We start from the raw sequence: 20,469 nt of genomic DNA on the forward strand, positions 1-20,469 counted from the left end.
TTAACAATGAACTGTTTTCTCCTCAAAGAAACTGGTATTTCTCCGACCTCTACCTGAAGTGTAGATCTGACTGCCCCACAGCATATCCTTGGTGCTTGTGCCTGGACTCTATCTAATTTTTGTAGAGAAGAGTATGCAGCTGAACCATACACTCAGGCCCGCCTTAACCTGCCATCAGGCCCCCCAGGGCCCCCATGACAAATCAAAGTCATTTATAGCCTCGGCAGGCTCTGTGATCGCACTTCTCCACTCTGCTCTACGCGCGCCTGGTCCTCTCCTCCAGATGAGTGACGTATCGGGCCTCCCTCGTGTATTGGTCCGGTTGCCGTTGGTTCCCCTCCACGTAGCAAGTCCTCGTCGTCCTCTCCATCTCCTCCAATATCCCTCCTGTCTGTTTTTCCTCTCCCGCTACTCCATCGCTATCAGAACCAGACGGCCTACTTGGCTCCGAGGCCCCACGGCCGGCACCGCTACTGCTCGGTACAGAACTCATCTGTCCTCCTTCCTCCTCATCCTGGCCTACAGGTTTAAAACAACCTGTAAGCTTCGGCATTTTTTGTAATAGCTGCTTGTCTCGAAACTCCTTTTCCCTCAACAATTTCCTTTCCCGAGTGCCACTCTCAAACTTTTTCTTCTCAAACTTTTTCTCCTAAACAACCTTCATCTGTCACTCAATCACTCACAATTTAAATAAGTCACATCTGAAACATATTCTCATTCTGATTGGCTGTTAAGTGGTGCCCACTGACTGTTACGCAGTCATCATTTTTGAGAAAAATCTCTGGAATCCATCGATCTGATTGATTAGCGGAGCAAATGATCAAAATACTACGGACGGAAGATATTTTCGTTTGGATTACTGGTCTCGGGGAAGCTCACGTGTGTGTGTGTGTGTGTGTGTATACGTGTGTGTTTGTGTATTTTTGCGTTTGTGTGTATTGTGTTTGTTTCCCGGGGAAAACACTCACGAGAAACACCGGCTGTTATTATGCCTGCTGTGACGTCAAGTTACTCCGTTCTCCGCTTGTAATTATGCCTTTACAAGCTTCAACGTTGTATTTATCATCTGAATTTGCCGAAACAAGTTTAATATTCTGAAAGCCAAGACTTTGTTTATTTGAAACCAGATGAAAACAAACTGTAATGGACCCTGCCGTGTTATCTATGATTACTATACGCCTTACATTCATAATTTCAGCCGGAGGGAGGGGGAGTGAGTGGCGAGTGAGAGCTGTCATCTTCCCTTTACAAGCTTCAAAAATGTATTTATCGTGTGATTTTGGAAATAAAAGTTTCTTATTCTGAAAGCCAAGACTTTGTTTATTTAAATGTTTTTTAAAAACATCCGAAATAAAAAACTTTTTTTTTAAAAAACTTTTTTATTGGCTCATGATAGGCCCCTGATCTCCGTAGGCCCGTGGGCTTCAGCCCAGGTCAGCCCAGGTCAGCCCGTGCATTAAGGCTGCCCTGCATACACTATTAGTCCGTATTTTATGACTGATCTAATTACGTTCCTCAAAGCAGCTTTATCAGCCCCCCACTTAGTGCCTGCCAAGCACCTCATAACATTTAAAACCTTTTTACATGTATCTACTACTTTATCAATGTGAGTACTCCATGTGACTCTCTCATCCAACCATATTCCCAGAAACTTAAATGTCTTCACTTTCTTCAGTTCTTGTCCATAAAGTTTTAACCTAACCTCCTCACCTATCCTTTTCCTCGTAAAAAAACGACAATCTAAACCCCCATGTCAGAGACCAGCTTTCAATTTCCTTAATGGCTTCCTGAATCTTACCTACAATATCATTTACATTTCTGCCCCTTTTGACTATCCGATCTGCATATCTGCCTGATTTAAATTGCGTATGTGAGAGATGGTCCGCCATATTGGACAACTACATACGGCAAATCAAATAGGACACTTGACACAGTGGCATTTGGTAAAGCAGAAAAAGAAAAGTAAAAAAAAACGACAATATTAATCTGAACGAGAGAGATGAGCTATTGTTATTACAACGTGACTTCACTATTATTTAACAACTCCTTTTATTGGGTTAAGTACATTCTCAGAATAAGTGAGAAATGGATTGAACTTCTGTTAGACATACTTCATACTGAAGAAATAATTACTGTGAATGTATATAAAAAGGTAAGGCATTAATAATGTATATCTAATTACATAAACTGTGAATGTCTTTCATTTAATTAATTAAATACAATTACATAAAAACATTTCCATAAAAAAGTTGATTCAAGAACAAATCTCTGTTATTAGATCAGTACTTTTCTCATATGACTATTATTGCTCATTTGAAAGGTCTTTACCAGCTTTGGAATGATATATATCAATGCAAATCGGGAAACCGTTTAAGTTTAAAACTAGTGAATGCGCAATGCATATTGGGCAGCCGTCTAGACGTCAAGTGTCCTATTTGGGTTGCCCTACACTGAAAAAAACGGGGAGTAAGATTTTTATTTTTTTATTATCAAGTATCATCAAATGCAATTCTTATTCAATAAAACTATTTTACAAAACATGAAACAGTAGACACTTTTAAACAGCAAAAAAAAAATTCTGTTGTCTTATACATGCCATGATTAATCTACAGTTTACAATGATTTTAACAAATACTGCACATACAGTACATCAGTTAAACTTAACAAAGCAGGTCGAAGAAGTATCAGGCCCTTTTCTTAACCCTTATGATGTGTTTGGGTATCCAGTGACCCGTTTCAAGTAAAAATTATATAATAACTACTCTAGTTTTTTTTATCGCTTCATGATATCCTCCACAACAGCTATATAAACACTACAAAACTGATTTTGACCATTTTAGCCAAGTCTGAAGGTCTCTAAAAAAAAAAGTGTATAATTTGGTGTTCGGGTCTGTGAAGACCCAGCAGAATTGTTGTGGGTGACTCGGGGTGAAATTTTTCCCAATCAAGATTCATCTTTGACTTTAGACACCTCACCCCCACCCTCTTCATCCACTGTAACACTACTTTTTTCGCAACATGCACCTGGTCTTCCATCCCTCTGGCCCCCCTCCCCCACGGGAACTCCACCTTTAACAAAGAATATGTACACAAACACTTGAACCTGAACACACACATGCACGTGGGCAATATGTGGTGTAATGTGTTGTGGAACCATACAATTAAATTACAACAGGTTTGTACAGTTATGAATGCATAATAAGTTAGTTATGATGTAGTTAAAACAATATTGGATGATAGTCATTATTTTTCAGTGTTTGAACTGAGATAAATCATGGGTCAAAATTGACCCGCGAACATAAACATTGAAATTGAGTAAGTTTGAAAATATAAATAAATATTATACAGTAAAATGTATGTAATTTTTTTTACTTTATCTAAATGTTAACTTAAAAACTGGAGACTGAAGAGGTTTTTCACATAATGGCAAGATGAACTTAGAGATATCCATGTACAAACAGAACAGCAGACACATTTTAACACAAATCAAGCAGAACATTTACCTGGTACTCTTTAATCAGCTCCTCTGCAGACTCTTCCAGAAGCTCCATCAGGCGGGAGGACGGCTTCCACTTCAACATGGTGCTGTTGAACAGACATGTCAATTATTGTAGCGAACACACATAACTGTAACTACAGAAAGATATTGGAGACAAAGATTATGCCTAAACTACAATTTAACGCATTACACCATATCCTACATTTCCCCCAATCCGCTTTAGTAAAGCACCACCTGGTTAGTACACCTCCTTCCTGTATATATACATTAGTATTCATTTTAGTAAGCACTGGATAATGTACAAAATGTTTTCACTCGTAGAAAATCATCATCCTCTTTACTCTTGGTGGCGCTGTGGGCTTGGATTTGAAGATTACTGTATTGTAATTCTCTGCTCCATTCCACTAGGGGTCTTATTGATTGTTACTGTTCCCCTACTTTCTTTATTGCTTCTGATCTGCGTATGAAACTTTGTTTGTAATCTTGACTCTCTGCACCTCTCTGGCCTCTCTCTGTACTTCACATCCTCCAAACGCAGCACTGTGATCTCCTCCGCAGTTACAACATTTAACCTTTGCATCAATTTCACATTTTCCATACTCATGTTGTCCTCCGCATCTCGCACACCTTAGCTTAGCGTTTCTCAAAGTGTGGGGCGCGCCCCACTGGGGGGGCGCAGAGATGTGATTGGTGGGTCATGACAAAAAAATATATTATTTAAATTAAAAAAAAATGTTTTATTTTTTTTTCACACTGGTGGAATATGAAAACAACGGCCCGCCCGGGGTGCAAAACGAATCAATGAAAGCGACCCTCTACCACACAAAACAACACCTGTAGATAACCCAATTTGTGTTCTTTGAAATTGAAAAGGATATTGCATTGTGTTTGTTACTTTCGTTGCAGTTGTATGTCTTAAGTGTAATTTGGCATGCTTTTATTTTGAAGGCGAGTTTACGCTGTTGACAGTTGTTGTTGCTATGCAGTGGCGGCGCCAGACTATTTTTGTTGGGTAATTTATGGTAGGGCTAACCCATACAGTGGTGGGGCTCAAGTCAGTATTTGTAATATAATTACATACACGCTATATCGCACCCCTTGACAGTGAAACGCCAAGCTTTGGGGCTTTTATTAGCTTTTATTAGTCTCCTTTTATCAGCTAAATTACATCGAGAGCAACAGGTGTGAGTTAAACAATACAATAGCCTATTCTGCTAATTCCACGTTGTTACAACAGAAACAAGAAAAGTTGGCATATAGAATTGACACGGAGAGGGAGAGAGAGAGGGAGAGAGAGAGGGAGAGTGAGGGAGAGTGAGGGAGACACAGGTAAACAGAGAGAGACAGACACAGCACACAACAGGTGGCCTGTGTTTCTATTGTCATACAAAACACTTTTTCAAATGACCCATTATTACAAAATATATTCAAAACTCACTATTCACTCTTCAGGTGGGTCGTGTGACTCTGGCACCTGTTCGACTTGTACCTCAATGCGAGGGCGTTTAAGAACAAATCTATCTATCCGAAATATACAATTAATCCTAGAAGTTCTGCTGTCTGTCTGCAATTTACTCAGCGCGAGTTTGGGGACTTTTCACTGAACGTGTTGTATCAACGAATCAGTAATGCATGACGCAGCAGACCCAACGTTTCGTTGCTCTGATTGGCTGTATATTCAAATTGCATTAGGAGGCATTTTGATCTGACCGCGACCGCGCTGATATTATAACGCGAGAGAATTTTCACACCTTTAGTGTATAAAACTCCCCCACTACTTAGACTATTCCGTGCACCCCTCTAGCATAAGCCCGAATGGTCTCAACCATATTGCGTCAGTAACGTGCACTTGTTGTTACAGCAGGATCAGTTTGTGTGTTATGGACACAACCGGTAGATTTTCGCAATCCGTGTTCTCAACATGCTTACTTTAACATACTTTTTCATGGTCGGCCTAAGGTAGGGCTAAGCCATTTCTTGGTATGGCTGTAGCCTACCCCAGCCATACCCTGGCGCCGCCACTGTTGCTATGGAAACAAGAAACGTTTCACAGCGGGCGGAACTTGTCATAAAGTCCGCGATAATAAAGCCCACCCATTTAGAGGGAAGATATGATTGGTCAATTGTACTGTCATTTGACATTACTCTCTCGTTCAGTTACTATGGAGAGGCGAAGTCCCTCCCCTTCCGAAAGCCTCCATGGGACCCCGGAAGCGGAAAATTATACATTGAAGTCAATGGAGAGAGAAAGGTTATCTTTTGATCCCGTTTGAATTGTGCCACGAATGACACATATGATGTTTGTCAATTTAAAAGAACATTTTGCAAGTCAAAAAAATAAAAATGTGTCGTAAAACTGTGAAGTTACACATTTTTGTGTGTGAAACCGCTCAGTGAACTACAGGTCTCTGGTCTCGCACAATACGCGTCACCAACATAAAGATTGCCGTCACGTTAGCACATTTCACCACATTCTTTCAGAATGAGAATACAATTATTTTACGAGGTGAAAATCACTACAAGTCTGGGCACGTTGAGAGCTGTACCTATATGAAAGGGGAGTTAGTCGGTTCTGTAAGAGCCAGCATTCGGGACCGGCTTTACAAGGTTTCGGTGAGTAATATGAGTGCAATGTTTAACGTTAATGTCAGCTAGCTAACATTAGCTAACAAGGTACACTAACGTGTTTTGTTTTAGCAACTAGTTTTCTCCTTAAGAACTTCGTGGTCTCTGTGTATGCTGTGGATAACATTAGTGTTCACAAGAACAAGGTACACTCCCGTGTTTTGTTTTAGTTGCTCTTCAGATTGAAGCGGCCAGTTTTATATCGACTATACTGTATGTGTGATCTCCTTTTTCTCGTTGTGTCATTTGACTTTATTTGCTGTGTGTAGATTCAAGGATTTTGGTTATCTAGGCACAGCTGTGTGTGACTCCCTCTGGTACACCGGTATGTGTTTTCCTAATGTAGAGAGCATTGATTAATTAATAAACTACACACTGAGTCTAGATCCTGACCAAATCCTTTTTTATTGTTGATCAAATGTTTTTCAAAAATGTATTCATACACATTTAGAAAAATACAATGTACAATCACAACCAATACAACACAAATTACAAAAAATACAGAAAAAACAAACAATAACAACAGACAAGAGGACAAAACTATGGAAAAATAAACCCTCCCACCCCCAGATCCGGACCATCCTTGTATTATTGCTCATTCAATCTATTATAGCATGCTAACAAATGGTACTTACTTTATTTTTACAGATCTGCATGGGAGACGATGGCGCGATGCAGAGCGCTGTCTGTGATTGTGCACAGGAGATGTACAAATGCAGCCACGCTGCAGCATTGGCAATATTTGCCATGTGGCAGATCAGCTCCACAGATGTTGAGTGCCAGTGGAGGAAGCCTGGCACTTCCAAAGTAGTCCAGCCGGTGTCTCAACTTTACCAACAGCGAGAGGAGACATACAACCCACTGGCCAGAGACATCGCCAACTGTCAACTGGGGGGTTGTAAACGAAGCCGAAGGGGTGAAGGCTTTTGTGGAGGCTTTTGTGGAGGCCTATCAAGTGACAGTGTTCGAATCGAGTCTGGTCTCTTTGTGAGTGAGTCGGGTGTTTTGGGAGCATCACCCGATGGACTTGTGCAGCCATCTGCCCTGCTGGAGGTGAAGTGTCCACACAGCCAGAGGAACATGACCATCGCGGAGGCAGTCCAGTTACCATCCTTCTGTCTCCGTGAGGAGGGTGGGTCATACATTCTCAAGGAGAATCACCCATACTGGCACCAGGTCCAAGGGCAGCTGCACATCACAGACCGGAGTCTCTGCTACTTTGTTGTGTGGACCACGAAGGAGGCGATCATCATCCCCATCCTCAAAGACCCTGCATGGCATGGAAATCTCCTCCTCCTGGAACAATTCTACACCCAGCATATGCTCCCTGTGTTGGCCAGTAGAGAGGAGGACATTTCAATAAACATACTCTTAACACCCTCGAACTCTGCGTTGTGTTTCGTATGTGTGATGGGGTGTTATGCAGAGGGGAGGAAAACAGGACACAGCAGATTGGGATTGTGGTGGAGATGCTGAGCAGTTATTTAATTATTATTATACTGCGTGCTTCTTAGTTATTCCATCTTTTGCTGTAACATGGATCTGTATGTAACTCTATATTTACTTGTTATCTAACACACTTCCTTCTACATCATACACCATCATTATACATGATGGTGTATATAGGATATATATATTTGTATACATATCTGTAAATTGTATAATTTTACTTAAACGTCTTTTTGATCTCTCAAACTGAGTAAGATTGACAATAAAGTTGACTTTGAAAAATATATATATTCTTTATGAAAATAGTTGACTGTTGTCAAATGAATCCAAATGAAACGTTGGACTGAACTACAACTACGCCTTAACATCTCTACGGACTGTTTTTCAGTGGGATGGCAAGTTCCTATCTTTAAACATTTATTAGTTTTTTCTCAGAACAGATTTGATTTTCTGAAGTTAATTTAACTTTGCCGACCATGTAAGGTCATCATTAAAAGGTACAATCAATTTGTTTATGGTTGACTAAAATAATGAAAAACATTCATTTGGATAATTTACTGACAGAATAAGAAACTCAATGATGCTTTACTCACCTGTTCCCTTTTTATAAAGTGAAACAGTTGAAACGATAGATTTTAGTAAACTTAAAAACAACCTTCTCCAAAAGCTATCAAGGAATATACCGAATACTTGTTTTAGAACTTTATTACATGTTTTTATATAAATAGTTTGAATGATCCATAATTGACAGAAGCTTGTGTTTACACTGACCTGTTACTCATATATTAATGTCTTTGTAACTTCAGTAAACCACTACCTCACTAATTTCACTTTCATTCATCACGGTTCAGTAAACTAAGTGATACATGAACCAGTTTAATCATTATAATAACGTAGGATTGCAACTCTTTGAAAATGTATGTGGCTCTTAAAAGAGCCGTTGTGTTTGGGTGTGCTGGTCTCAGGTCAGTCTAAGCCCTCTCTCCGCGGATGCGGCGGGCCAGCTGGATGTCCTTGGGCATGATGGTGACTCTCTTTGCTTGGTTCATCTTACTGGGGGGCAGCTACATGGATGTGTCGGTGCAGTCCACAATCATTGCGCAGTTGAAGGCAGAATGAATTTATTATTGACTCCGAATGAAGCACAACTTCATGTCATACAATACAATGACTTTATTTGTAATTGTGTAAAAAAATATGAGCATTGATTAGCAAGCAGGACCTGCAGGAACAGAGAATGGTGATGGATGGAGCTGGGAAGAGAGAAGAATAAAGAAAACAGATCAACTTTATTATCGGATATTAAAAATTCAATTTCAAAACAAGTTGCCGCTCCTACAGTTTTCTAGTATGTAAAGATGATTTCACATGACCTATGCAAAATATCACACTCAATACATGTGTGTCTCTGGGGGGTGCATTGTGCCTTTGATGTATATAAATAATATACCATAACCAAATACTATTACGTACAGTGGAAATCAGGTTGTCAGTGTGCATGTTCCTCAACGTCTCAGCAGTTACAGGTGAGGTAAAGAAAATAAAAGAGAAAAAGATCAGTAACAACACTTTAAAGTAACAACACTTTGAATAATTATCTCTTCTAACAATTTTCTCTCAATAAGCACACGACTGTCTTTCCAACAAACAGATTGTCATCACAATGAAACACGTCCAGAAGAATGTCATGCAAAGCTCCCTGCCTGCCTTCGACTCTCCCTGAACTGCTTCCTTAGCACCCGGTGGAGGGCGCAGTAGGCTACTCTTCAAATGCTTCACGAAATACTTACCATCATGTTTGGTTACTGTTTAACATTTTGGTTTACTTCATGTAATAAAATAATAACTTCATGGTAAGGCTACTAAAAATGACAAGGCTAAGTAATGTAATGCTAACTAACGTGCTCGCTACTCGTCGCTACTAGCTAGGTAGCTAACTTGACTATGTTCCATGCACAACATGTATATTACCTGATATGTCTGATCCAGCGACTCCTGGTCCTTTCATCAGACGGGAATCGATAGAAGGAGAAGTGGTATGATCACTTTTATGACTACAACCTGGTACAAAGCACACAGGCATCTTGTAAAAGTGAATTTATTTTTAGCGATCTATAATTTATTGGAGGGAATAAATCAGTTATGAGATCTTCTTCTTCTTCGCTTTAATTACGAGGCTTATTATAAATCACCGAGCATGCCTGTGACATCACTTACGCGACCCAGAATGGGATTTGTAGTCTTTGTAGTAGCGTATTTTTCATAGTCTTATATTTCAGCAGTTTTACGACAAAATGTGACTTTTTTTGACATGGAAATGATTGTTTAAGATTGACAAACATCATATGTGTAGTTCGTGGCACAATTCAAACGGGATCAAAATATATGTGTTCTCTCTCCATTGAATTCAATGTAAATGTTTCGCTTCCGGGGTCCCACGGTCCGGAAGTAGATGGGCGTGACTTCGCCTCTCCATAGATGGCCCTCTGTGAATTCATAGCTGGACGTCCAATCAGCTCCTGTCTTCACAGACTCGCAGAGACGAGCTTCTTTCATTTAACCCTTCACATTCAAACAGAAACTGAATAGGCAGATTCAAAGGATTTATTTCTTTGGAAATGTTATTTTAAAAATACAATTTAATCAAGTTATTTTTGGTAAAACTAATGACAAATCTTACTAAAAACATATTTAAAAAAAATATATAAAGAAAAATATAATTTGTTTTAATGTTTTTTAATATTATTTTGTAGAATATCTTAGGCCCTCAGAGACAGGCTCGCCACTGGTAAAAATCTCTCATACACACATGTAAAAGGCTCTCACAGACACACACAACAGCGTTGCAGTCGGGAAGAAAAGCAATGTGGAGCAAGAGAGAGAGCGAGAGAGCAAGAGAGAGAGCACACCTTTATCTATTTAATAAAGTAAGAAATCCTTCCAATGTGTACTATAGGACAGTAAAAAGTTTAAAAGGGGAGGGATTAGTCATATATGCATAAATAAAAAGAAAGAATGCTAACTAGGTAACATAAGATAAGAATAAACAAGTTTAAATGATTTGTTGTGATCATATTCTAAAGATGTTTGGATTATTGAAAAGTATACAGCTCCCTTTCATCTGAGTGTTGAGAGCTGTATCCATAAATTCATGTTGGGCTCAAAGTAGGGCTGCTCGATTATGGCAAAAATCATAATCTCGATTATTTGGGTCAATAATTGATATCACGATTAACCATTTACTTTGAAAAACATCAATTTATTGAAGAAAATAATTTGAAAAGTATGTTTTTAACAGTTGATTACCCTGAACTTTAAGTATAATTCAACTGAAAACCCTATTTAAAAAAAAAAAAATCGTTTTATTTCGATTATGTTGTTTTCATAATCGTTGCAAGCCAAAATCGTAATTGCGATTAAAATACGATTAATTGAGCAGCCCTAGCTCAAAGTGCACCAGATTGATGCATTTAACTTCAACATTTAAAAAAAATCTTCCTGGGGGTGCATGCCCCCGGACCCAGAGGATGTGACGTCCACCACCAAATAAAGCAGGTTAAAATAATTAAATTGCATACATTTTATTTTAGTAAACACTGAAAACGGGTCCCACAGACCGAAACAGCACTCAAAGGTTAAAGGTAGCATATAATAATGTTAAAATGTGCTAAATATATACACTGCAAAAAAACAAAAAAGAGGAGTAAAAGTAGCTCACGACTTGTTTTATTTTTTTAAATAAAAAGGTTGGAGACCCCTGTCTGGAACGATACATTTGACAATTTTAAGCTTGCCCTACCATTTTATTGGAGCGATGAGGAACAGGTGGGGCTTGAAAAGGCCCACCTGTTCAAAGTGGGGAATGACAGAAAAAGTTTGAGAACCACTGCCTTAGCTGTCCTTTACACTGCTGCGCAATGTGCCCCAATCGTTGACATGCGTTAGCACCTGAGAGGTTTGGGGATGTAATCCCTAACAATGAAGTTCAAATATCCCATTTGTACTGCATTAGGTAAGGTTCTCTCAAACTGAATGAGAACTGATAATGTTTCTTTGAGTGTACCATCCCTTTTGCTTTTAAGCCTTGTGGCTTCCACTACTTTGCCTCCTTTTATTTCATTTTTAACATCTTCCATTGACATGTTCAATGGTACTCCTTTCAGTTTTGCCATTGCTCCTGGAACATGCGCATTCATTTTCTCCCCATTCAGTGAGTTCATTCCGAGAATCTTTTCCTGCTGCTGTTTGTTACCTATGTATCAATAGCCGCTTGTTGTTCATGAACTTAGCAAATTACATTTTTCCAATCTCTTTTTCAATTGCTTTGGTAAATTTAATCGGGTGGTAATAATATATGATATTATAATATTGGGAGGGATGAATCCCTCCATGGTCACACATGCAGAGCACACACAGTGCAATTTGTTCTCTGCGTTTAACCCTAGTACCAGGAGTCTAGTACTAGGAGCAGTGGGCAGCTATTGCACAGCGCTCGGGGAGCAATGGGAGTGAGGGGGAAAGGGGGTTGTCCGGTGCCTTGCTCAAGGGCACCACGGCAGGGCAGGAGGTGAACTGGGACCTCTCCAAGTAGCAGTCCACGCTCCATTTTTAGGTCTGGTCGGGGACTTGAACCGGTGACCCTACGGCTCACAGTCCAATCTCCTACTGACTGAGCCACTGCCCACCATCCTGATTGAATTATATTGTAACTTTCCACTCGTGTTCTAGTTCGTTATTCAAAGTTGCTTGGCTGTAATTTTGACTGACTTTTGATTTTATGTTTTAGCTAGCCTTGTCTGCTTCACCCGACTAATTTCACGCTCTTACTGAGCTATCTCTTTCTCTCAAAGCCCTTTTCTTCCTCGCGGCTTCGGATATCATCCATTCCATATCGGTTCTTTGGCTACCATCTGAGCTGGTTGACATGATGATACAGTCAATGTACAGTTTATGCAAATCCACCAAAATAACAGTCCAATGCTACCCTTTCTGTATGTTTCCGAGTTTTCCGATTCTCTCTGAGCTATCTGCAACGTGTCTCCGACTTCACTTCCTTCTTCCGGTCTGCAATCCACGTCACGCCAGCTAGCCCGGACGTTGCATTACCGCCTACTGCTGGATAAATAATAAAAACACCCTTTCTTCGTTACTGTACTGTACTTATACATCTTTCTGGTATCAATACTTCACTTCATACTCCACTACTTACTGTTCTGAGGACTTTTTATTTTTACTTCTTACATTTTTAACACCAATACCTGTCATTTCTACTTCTTACATTATTAAAACAGGTTTGTTACTTTAGTTTTAATCTGTATTTGGTAGCATAATCATTATTATTTAGAGTGTTCAGTGTTGCTTACATTAACAGTTTCTTATAATAGGAAAAACAATAACATGCAACCAACCTTGATGAGAGGGGTGTGCCCGAAGAAGAAACCAAACATGTAGGCCATAATGTTGTTACAGATCACACAGGAAATCGGCACAATGAACCTGTGAGAAGAGAAGAGTTAACATGAGACTCATAAATAAGAGACTTAGAGAAAACAAGTTTTGTATAACAAGGCATGTAGGAATGTATTTGGATTTTTCTAGCCAATAAACACGGTAAAAAGTCGGTACAGTTTTTTTAATTTAACTGCAATGAGGTACAGTTTTAGTATAATATGAAAAGTGGAATATTTTCTTTTTAAAGACAGAAACTTAAGAAACTATTAAGGTGAAGCTTTATCTATGTGAAGACTATAAAGGACTGTTTATTTACCAGATCATCTCCTCAAACAGGTTGTGAATGATGAGGTGAGACTGAGTCACCACGATCAGCAGAGTCACATGAGCCCAACCAAACTGTGGAGACAAAACATCATTAGGAAAATGTGTTTACAATCATTTGCCTGACAATCAACCCAATTATATTCATAAGGGTCCTTGTTCCAAATATGTATTGATAGATTTGACGGTGGTACAACACCCAAGGGATTACTGTCAGCTGTGACTACACTGAGATGGGATTGAGCTGAAAAGGATATTAGCTTGATTCAATTCAAAATGTGTTTGAAGGCAGCGTATCCTATTTAACATTAAGAGTTGTGTTTTTGTAAACCTCAGGCTCCATATTTAATATATATTCATTCATGCATTACACTGACACAAGACTAAGGTTTTCCATTATTGGCAGTGGTTTAGGGCCATTGTAGTTTTTTTTATCGTAATTGTAAAAAATGTTTTATATTCTTTGAGATTTGTAAGGTTAATTTACCAGAACAATTAAGCTTTAACAAGAACAAAAGTATGTTAAATTCCGACATTTGGGGGGGAAATAATAAAAATAATGTTTTTTTTATTACTCCACTTGCAAGGTTGGATGAATCTCTATCAAACACTTCTTTTTTTAAAGGTATCACAGTTTCTTTCTTGTTAATTTATAACTTTATGAGTTATTTCCCAGACTAATACACCGTTCCGCTGGCTTTTAACCGACATAGGCCCTCAAACACTGTAATGTCCTTCTCTATGTGAACATAGAACCTGGATTATGAACAAAAATCACAGGAGTGATGTGTCTTGTACGCTGAGTTGATCTTATCCGCTTCACAAATGTTGTCTTATATGATTGCTTTCCCTTTGATTTAACAGGCACTGGTTTTTCTGCTTGAATAAATCTGGCTGTGAAAGACTTGAGCTGTGTTTTATAAGTGTTTAAATCTGCAGTGTAACTTCCAGTCGTCTCATTAATAAATGTCAGACTTGCAGTGTGGTATAAAAGGCGAAATAAATAAATAAAATGCAAAGCGTTAAATGTGTGAAGAGGGCGACACCATCTGGTCACAACTTTAATTATTTTATCATGTTTATGTGCAAATGAAGAACTCTCATTGGTTCAGAAACTTTCTCCTTAAGTGAGTTTCTTTTTTTTCCTGACTTTTTTATGGGTTTTTCACTTTATATTAATTACATAACAATAACAGTGCAGAACATCTAACAAACCTCACTAAAGTTGAACTGGATACTTTCATGTATTTATGCCATTTGCTGGAAAGAAGACGTATCGCTCTTTTGGCGTCGTTTGGACAACAAAAACAGAGTTAAGCTCTAATTTCATAAACAATCTTTGAGTACAGACACCGTCCTGCAGAGAGCACACAATCCAACAGCACGTTTTTGGTCTAGCATCACTTTACAAAACGTTTGCATTAAGACACTAAGACTAGCTGGTCCATTGTAAAGGTCAGTCCACCTTAAATGAGCAGTGGGTGATCAGCAGGTGAAAGGCAGGACACAGGAACTTGGTCCTGTGGAGATGTAACGATTATTAAACAAGAAAGTTGTCGAGTCAAGGGGTCAAAGAAATGAATATTTGTGATTATTAGCGAATCGGTTGCAGGTGGGTGAAATCAGGCTTATGGCGCGTTTCCACTGCAGCGGGTAGCCCCGTTTAAGCGTCCTTAACCGTCCTCAAGCGGCCAGGCCGGTTTTTGGTGGCGTTTCCATATAGCCTAGTACCGGCCAGCGGGTACTTTTTCCTTCTTTTTCCGGCCTCATAAAATCGTGGTTCCCTCAGACCAGGGCCAGGGCTGAACTAGTGACGTCAACCCTCTCGACTGCTGATTGGTCAGAGAGAATCGTCACAAGATTGCGCGCGAGTTCATCCCTAGCGTCGCATATATATCTAGAAGCAAGCTTGCAGCATTTTTATACACAGCATTTTGTAAACGGATGAGCTACAAAAATGGCTACGTCTAATAAGAAAAGCACACCGTGGTCGACCGAGGAGGTGACGACGTTCCTACATCTCATTGGGGATGATCAAATCCAGCGGGAGCTCGACGGAACAACTCGAAATGTGAACAAAAACAAAGCCGATCGCCCCGCCTACACTGCGTTGCTACCCCAGGTCCTAAACTGTAATGGAAATGCGCCACGGCCTCGGACGGCCAGCGAGGCAGCCCGAGGCCAGAGCGAGGACGCTTAGGGACGCTTAAACGGGGCTACCCCGCTGCAGTGGAAACGCGCCATTAGTGAGTAACTAAAACCAAAACTAAGGAGCTCATTGTTGATTTCAGGAGGACAAAAAAGGAAGTCCATCTAGTCTAAGCAGTAACTTGGACCTCAAACCTGGTGAAAAAGGCACAGCAGAGACTGTTTTTCCCTGAGGAAACTGAGACAGGCCAGGCTTTCACAAAAACTGCTGGTAAACTTCTATCGGTCGACTATTGAAAGCACCCTGAACAGCTGCATAACTGTGTGGTACACCAGCTGCACAGCCACAGAGCGGAAGGACCTGCAACGGGTGGTGAAGGCTACTCAGCGCATCGTTGGGACTCAGCTGCCCAACATTGGCAACATCTACAAAAGTCGACTGCAGAAGAAAGCCAGCAGCATCACACACCCCGGCCACTCACTGTTGGAACCGCTGCCAGACGGTTCAGGTCAATAAAATTACGCACCAACAGACTGAAGAACAGCTTATTTCCCAGAGCTGTGGCCTCCATCACTCCCATCCCTGTCCAACCACAAAACTCACTATAACTTTGAACATGCACACGTACAAACACACTACCTCCCATCAAAGACTGCAGCCAAAAATATCTTATGTTATCTATTTGTATATTTATTAAGTATCAAACAGATATTTTTAGTAACTATTTATATTTAAACATTGTAGCTTTTATTTATTAAATAATCTTTAAAAATGTATTTTAACATTCTGGTAAAGTGCATTTAAGTGATGACCCTGACTATTGCTACTATCTCTGCTTTATCACTTATTTTATGGATGTGTTCTTATTTATGTACTGCAGTGAGAGAAGCCAACTGAATTTCGTTACACAGATGTGTGATGACAATAAAGATATTCTATTATATTCTAACATATTACATGTAACGGCATTAGGTCATCAGGATACAAAATAGGCAAATTACATTACATTACATTGCATTTAGCTGACGCTTTTATCCAAAGCGACTTACAATAAGTACATTCGACCAGGAAGACACAACCTTGAAGAAAACAGAATCATATAAGTACATCAGGTTTCATAGAGCCAAACATTTCAAGTGCTACTCAACTGGCTTTAGGTAAGCCAGTCCTTTATTAGTATAAAAGTGCTTCGTTAATAGTTCTAACGCTCGAAGTGGAGTCGAAAGAGATGAGTTTTCAGTCTGCGCCGGAAGATGTGCAAGCTATCTGCTGTCCTGATGTCAATGGGGAGCTCATTCCACCATCTTGGAGCCAGGACAGCAAACCCACGTGTTTTCGCCGATGGGAACTTGGGTCCCCCTCGCAGCGAGGGCGCAGCGAGCCGTTTGGCTGATGCAGAGCGTAGTGCACGCGCTGGGGTGTACGGTTTAACCATGTCCTGGATGTAGGAAGGGCCAGATCCATTCGCAGCATGGTAAGCAAGTACCAGTGTCTTGAAGTGGATTCTAGCAGTTACCGGAAGCCAGTGAAGGGAGCGGAGGAGCGGAGTGGTGTGGGAGAATTTAGGAAGGTTGAAGACAAGACGAGCCGCTGCATTCTGGATGAGCTGCAGAGGTCGGATGGCACATGCAGGTAGACCAGCCAGGAGGGAGTTGCAGTAGTCTAGGCGTGAGATGACGAGAGCCTGGACCAGAACCTGAGTCGCTTTCTGAGTCAGCTGGGGACGTATCTTCCTGATGTTGTAAAGCGTGTATCTGCAGCAACGGGTTGTAGCAGCGATGTTTGCAGTGAAGGACAGGTTGTTATCTAGGGTCACACCCAGATTCCTTGCAGTCTGAGTCGGGGAAACAACTGAGGTGCCGATGTTGATTGTTAGGTCAAGAGTGGGACAATCTTTTCCCGGGAGGAAGAGCAGTTCAGTCTTGTCAAGGTTGAGCTTGAGGTGGTGAGCAGACATCCACTGAGAGATGTCAGCTAGACAAGCAGAGATGCGTGCAACGACCTGGGTCTCTGAGCGGGGAAAGGACAGAATTAATTGGGTGTCGTCAGCGTAGCAGTGGTAAGAAAAACCATGTGGGCTAATGACTGATCCGAGCGAGTTTGTGTACAGGGAGAAGAGGAGGGGACCAAGAACAGAGCCCTGAGGGACCCCCGTAGTTAATTGACAAGGGTCGGACTCAGACCCTCTCCAAGTCACCCTGTAGGTACGGTCTTTCAGGTATGAGGTGAGGAGGGAAAGTGCAGAGCCTGAAACTCCAAGTTTTTGGAGAGTGCGAAGGAGGATCTGATTATTCACCGTGTCGAATGCAGCAGACAGGTCCAAAAGGATGATGACAGAGGAGAGGGATGCAGTTTTGGCAGTGCGCAGTTCCTCCGTGACAGCAATGAGAGCAGTTTCTGTGGAGTGACCTGCCTTGAAACCAGACTGGTGCGGATCCAGAAGGTTGTTCTGATTGAGATAACAGGAGAGTTGTTTAAAGACAGCGCGTTCAAGTGTTTTAGACAGGAACGGGAGGAGAGAGACAGGCCTGTAGTTTATAACATCAGACGGGTTGAGAGTGGGTTTCTTTAGGAGAGGGTTTAGTCTTGCCTCCTTGAGACTGTTTGGAAAGTGACCAGAAGTTAGAGAAGTGTTGATGAAATGGGTGAGAAACGGTAGAATATCAGGAGCGATAGTCTGAAGGAGGTTTGAAGGGATAGGGTCCAGAGGACAGGTGGTAGGGCGGGCAGAGGTAATGAGGGTAAGAACCTCACTTGGAGAGAGAGGGGAAAAGGAGATAAGTGTGTTGGTGGAAGGAGGGTCTGGTGACCCAGCGGTGAGTAAAGGTGAGTCAGAAAAAGAAGAGCGAATATCATCAACCTTTTTTTCAAAGTGGGTAACAAAGTCGCTTGACAGAAGTGAGGAGGGGGGAGGAGCTTTTGGAGGGTCCAAGAGGGTGGAGAAGATGGAAAATAGTTTTTAGGATTGGAATAGGAAGATTGGATCTTATCTTGAAAGAAAGTGCTTTTTGCCTGAGAGATCGAAGCAGAGAAAGAGGAGAGGAGAGCTTGATAGGTTAGGAGGTCGTCACGGTGTTTGGATTTCCACCATTTCCGCTCTGCTGCCCTAAGGACGGTTCTATTAGCACGCAGTGCATCATTTAGCCAGGGAGCAGGAGGGGACTGACGAGCCTGCCGAGATGTGAGAGGACAGAGCGAGTCCAGAATGGATGAGAGAGTAGAGAGGAGAGTTTCTGCAGCAGAGTTTGGAGGCAGGAGTTGGAACGAATCAGAGGAAGGGAGGGCTGAGAGCACCGACGAGGCAAAGGTAGAGGGGGAGAGGGAGCGAAGGTTACGGCATACAAGTGTAGGATGGGAAGAGATTAGTTTGTTATGTTTGGAAAGGGATAGAGAGAATGAAATGAAGAAGTGATCGGATGTGTGGAGCGGGTTTACAGAGAGGTTAGAAGTAGCGCAGTTCCTTGAGAATATGAGATCAAGGACATTGCCAGCTTTATGAGTTGGTGGGGATGGAGAGAGTGAGAAAGCAAAGGCGGTTAACAGAGATGTTAGTTCGTCTATCTTCCCCGTCTGGAGGTTGAAGTCTCCGAGAAGTACAGCGGGAGGACCAGTTTCAGGGATGAGTGAGAGGAGATTATCTAATTCCTCCAAGAAGTCCCCCAAGGCACCTGGTGGACGGTAGAGAACAACAATGATTAACTGTATAGGATGGGTTACTGTGACGGCATGGAACTCAAAGGTGGAAGGAGTGAAGTTAGGTAGCTTGAAGAGGGAAAAGCTCCATTTGGGAGAGAGCAGGAGACCAGTGCCACCTCCTCTGCCAGTGGGTCTGGGTGTATGGGAGGAGGAATATGCTATGGAGAGAGCTGCTGGGGTGGATGTGTTGGATGGAGTAATCCAGGTCTCAGTGAGAGCAAGGAAATCCAGAGACTGCAGGGAGGCGTAGCCAGAGATGAAGTCAGCCTTAGGAACAGCTGACTGGCAGTTCCACAGGCCACCTGAAACTAGATGTTGGATCTCAGTGGAGCACGTGGGATAGACGAGAGCAGGCCGGTTATATCGATTACGAGATACACAGGGCCAGTGATAATTGCGAGAAGACACATGAACAGGAATGGAGAAAATACACATGATTATAGCATGAGGGGCTAAACAACAAAATAAAATGAAACAAAATAAAAACACCAGCGATACTTAGCTCAATCAAAGTAGGATTTGCCTCCTCTTTGCCTCCTGTAGGACTCCAATGTCTTTGTCAGTCTTACTCCTGTAGGACTCCAATATCTTCGGCTGAAGCTGACGCTCCAGGAAAGTGATACCTAAAAATGGACGCCTGATTGCTCAGTTCTCACAGCTGTAGGGGCACGCCCCTTTAATTAGTTAACTATCTACAGCTGATGGGCGACAATAGAATGGCCCTGCCTATATTAATAATGCAGGCTTGAGTGTTGAGACCTGTGAAGCAGGTTTCGCCTGAGCAGATCTGAGATTTAAAATCTCTCAAAAGCGATTTAGCCGTTTAAGGTACAATAACAATTATACAGAGTCGAATAAATGAAACCGAGAAGTCTAATTAAACAAGAATATAACTTACAGTGGTTGCTGCGTCAATAGGTAATGTCGTCACCGGGTCCAGATGCACACATGCAAATGTGTTCCCTTACAGTTACAGAAGCAAAAACAATCAGATAACAGGTATATTTATGTAAAACAGGGCTCATTAACAGGATAGCAATGATACAAAACATGTCGAAATAAAGAAAAATACATCAAATCATCCTATATCTCTATATGGAAACTTGGAGCCCTCAATCCACAATAAAATGGTTCATCAACAGTCAGTGGTTAACGTATAAATCAGAAAATCAGTATGACAAAAATATTAAACATATTGTCCACTTATGTTGATAAAGATGGAGTTCATTTAAGTCTTATATGAATGTTTTGCAACAATGTTAATCTAGTCAGGCAG

General features: G+C 41.1%; 1 protein-coding gene across 1 annotated transcript; it reads right to left on the reverse strand.

Moving 5' to 3' along the window:
- Positions 1-3,404: 3,404 nt before the first annotated feature.
- LOC117553315 (putative phosphatidate cytidylyltransferase) lies at positions 3,405-16,524 on the reverse strand. Its single transcript, XM_034227196.1, has 4 exons — positions 16,024-16,524; positions 13,341-13,423; positions 12,982-13,069; positions 3,405-3,585 (listed from the first exon to the last, which is right to left on the reverse strand). Exons 1-4 carry the CDS (start codon positions 16,141-16,143, stop codon positions 3,514-3,516), a joined length of 363 nt encoding a protein of 120 aa, XP_034083087.1. The 5' UTR covers positions 16,144-16,524; the 3' UTR covers positions 3,405-3,513.
- Positions 16,525-20,469: the final 3,945 nt, after the last annotated feature.

The sequence above is a fragment of the Gymnodraco acuticeps genome, unplaced genomic scaffold, assembly GCF_902827175.1.
Source record: "Gymnodraco acuticeps unplaced genomic scaffold, fGymAcu1.1, whole genome shotgun sequence".
Taxonomy (NCBI): domain Eukaryota; kingdom Metazoa; phylum Chordata; class Actinopteri; order Perciformes; family Bathydraconidae; genus Gymnodraco; species Gymnodraco acuticeps.

Bases quoted from the DNA above. Each gene is read 5' to 3' on its own strand.
- LOC117553315 (XM_034227196.1), bottom strand. From the start codon at position 16,143: ATGGGAGGTAGTGTGTTTGTACGTGTGCATGTTCAAAGTTATAGTGAG. The intron at 13,070-13,340 runs GTAAATAAACAG...CTCTTCTCACAG, and splicing joins CTGTTTGAGGAGATGATCTG to GTTCATTGTGCCGATTTCCT. The intron at 3,586-12,981 runs GTTGGTTGCATG...TCTGTTCAACAG, and splicing joins GGCACACCCCTCTCATCAAG to CACCATGTTGAAGTGGAAGC.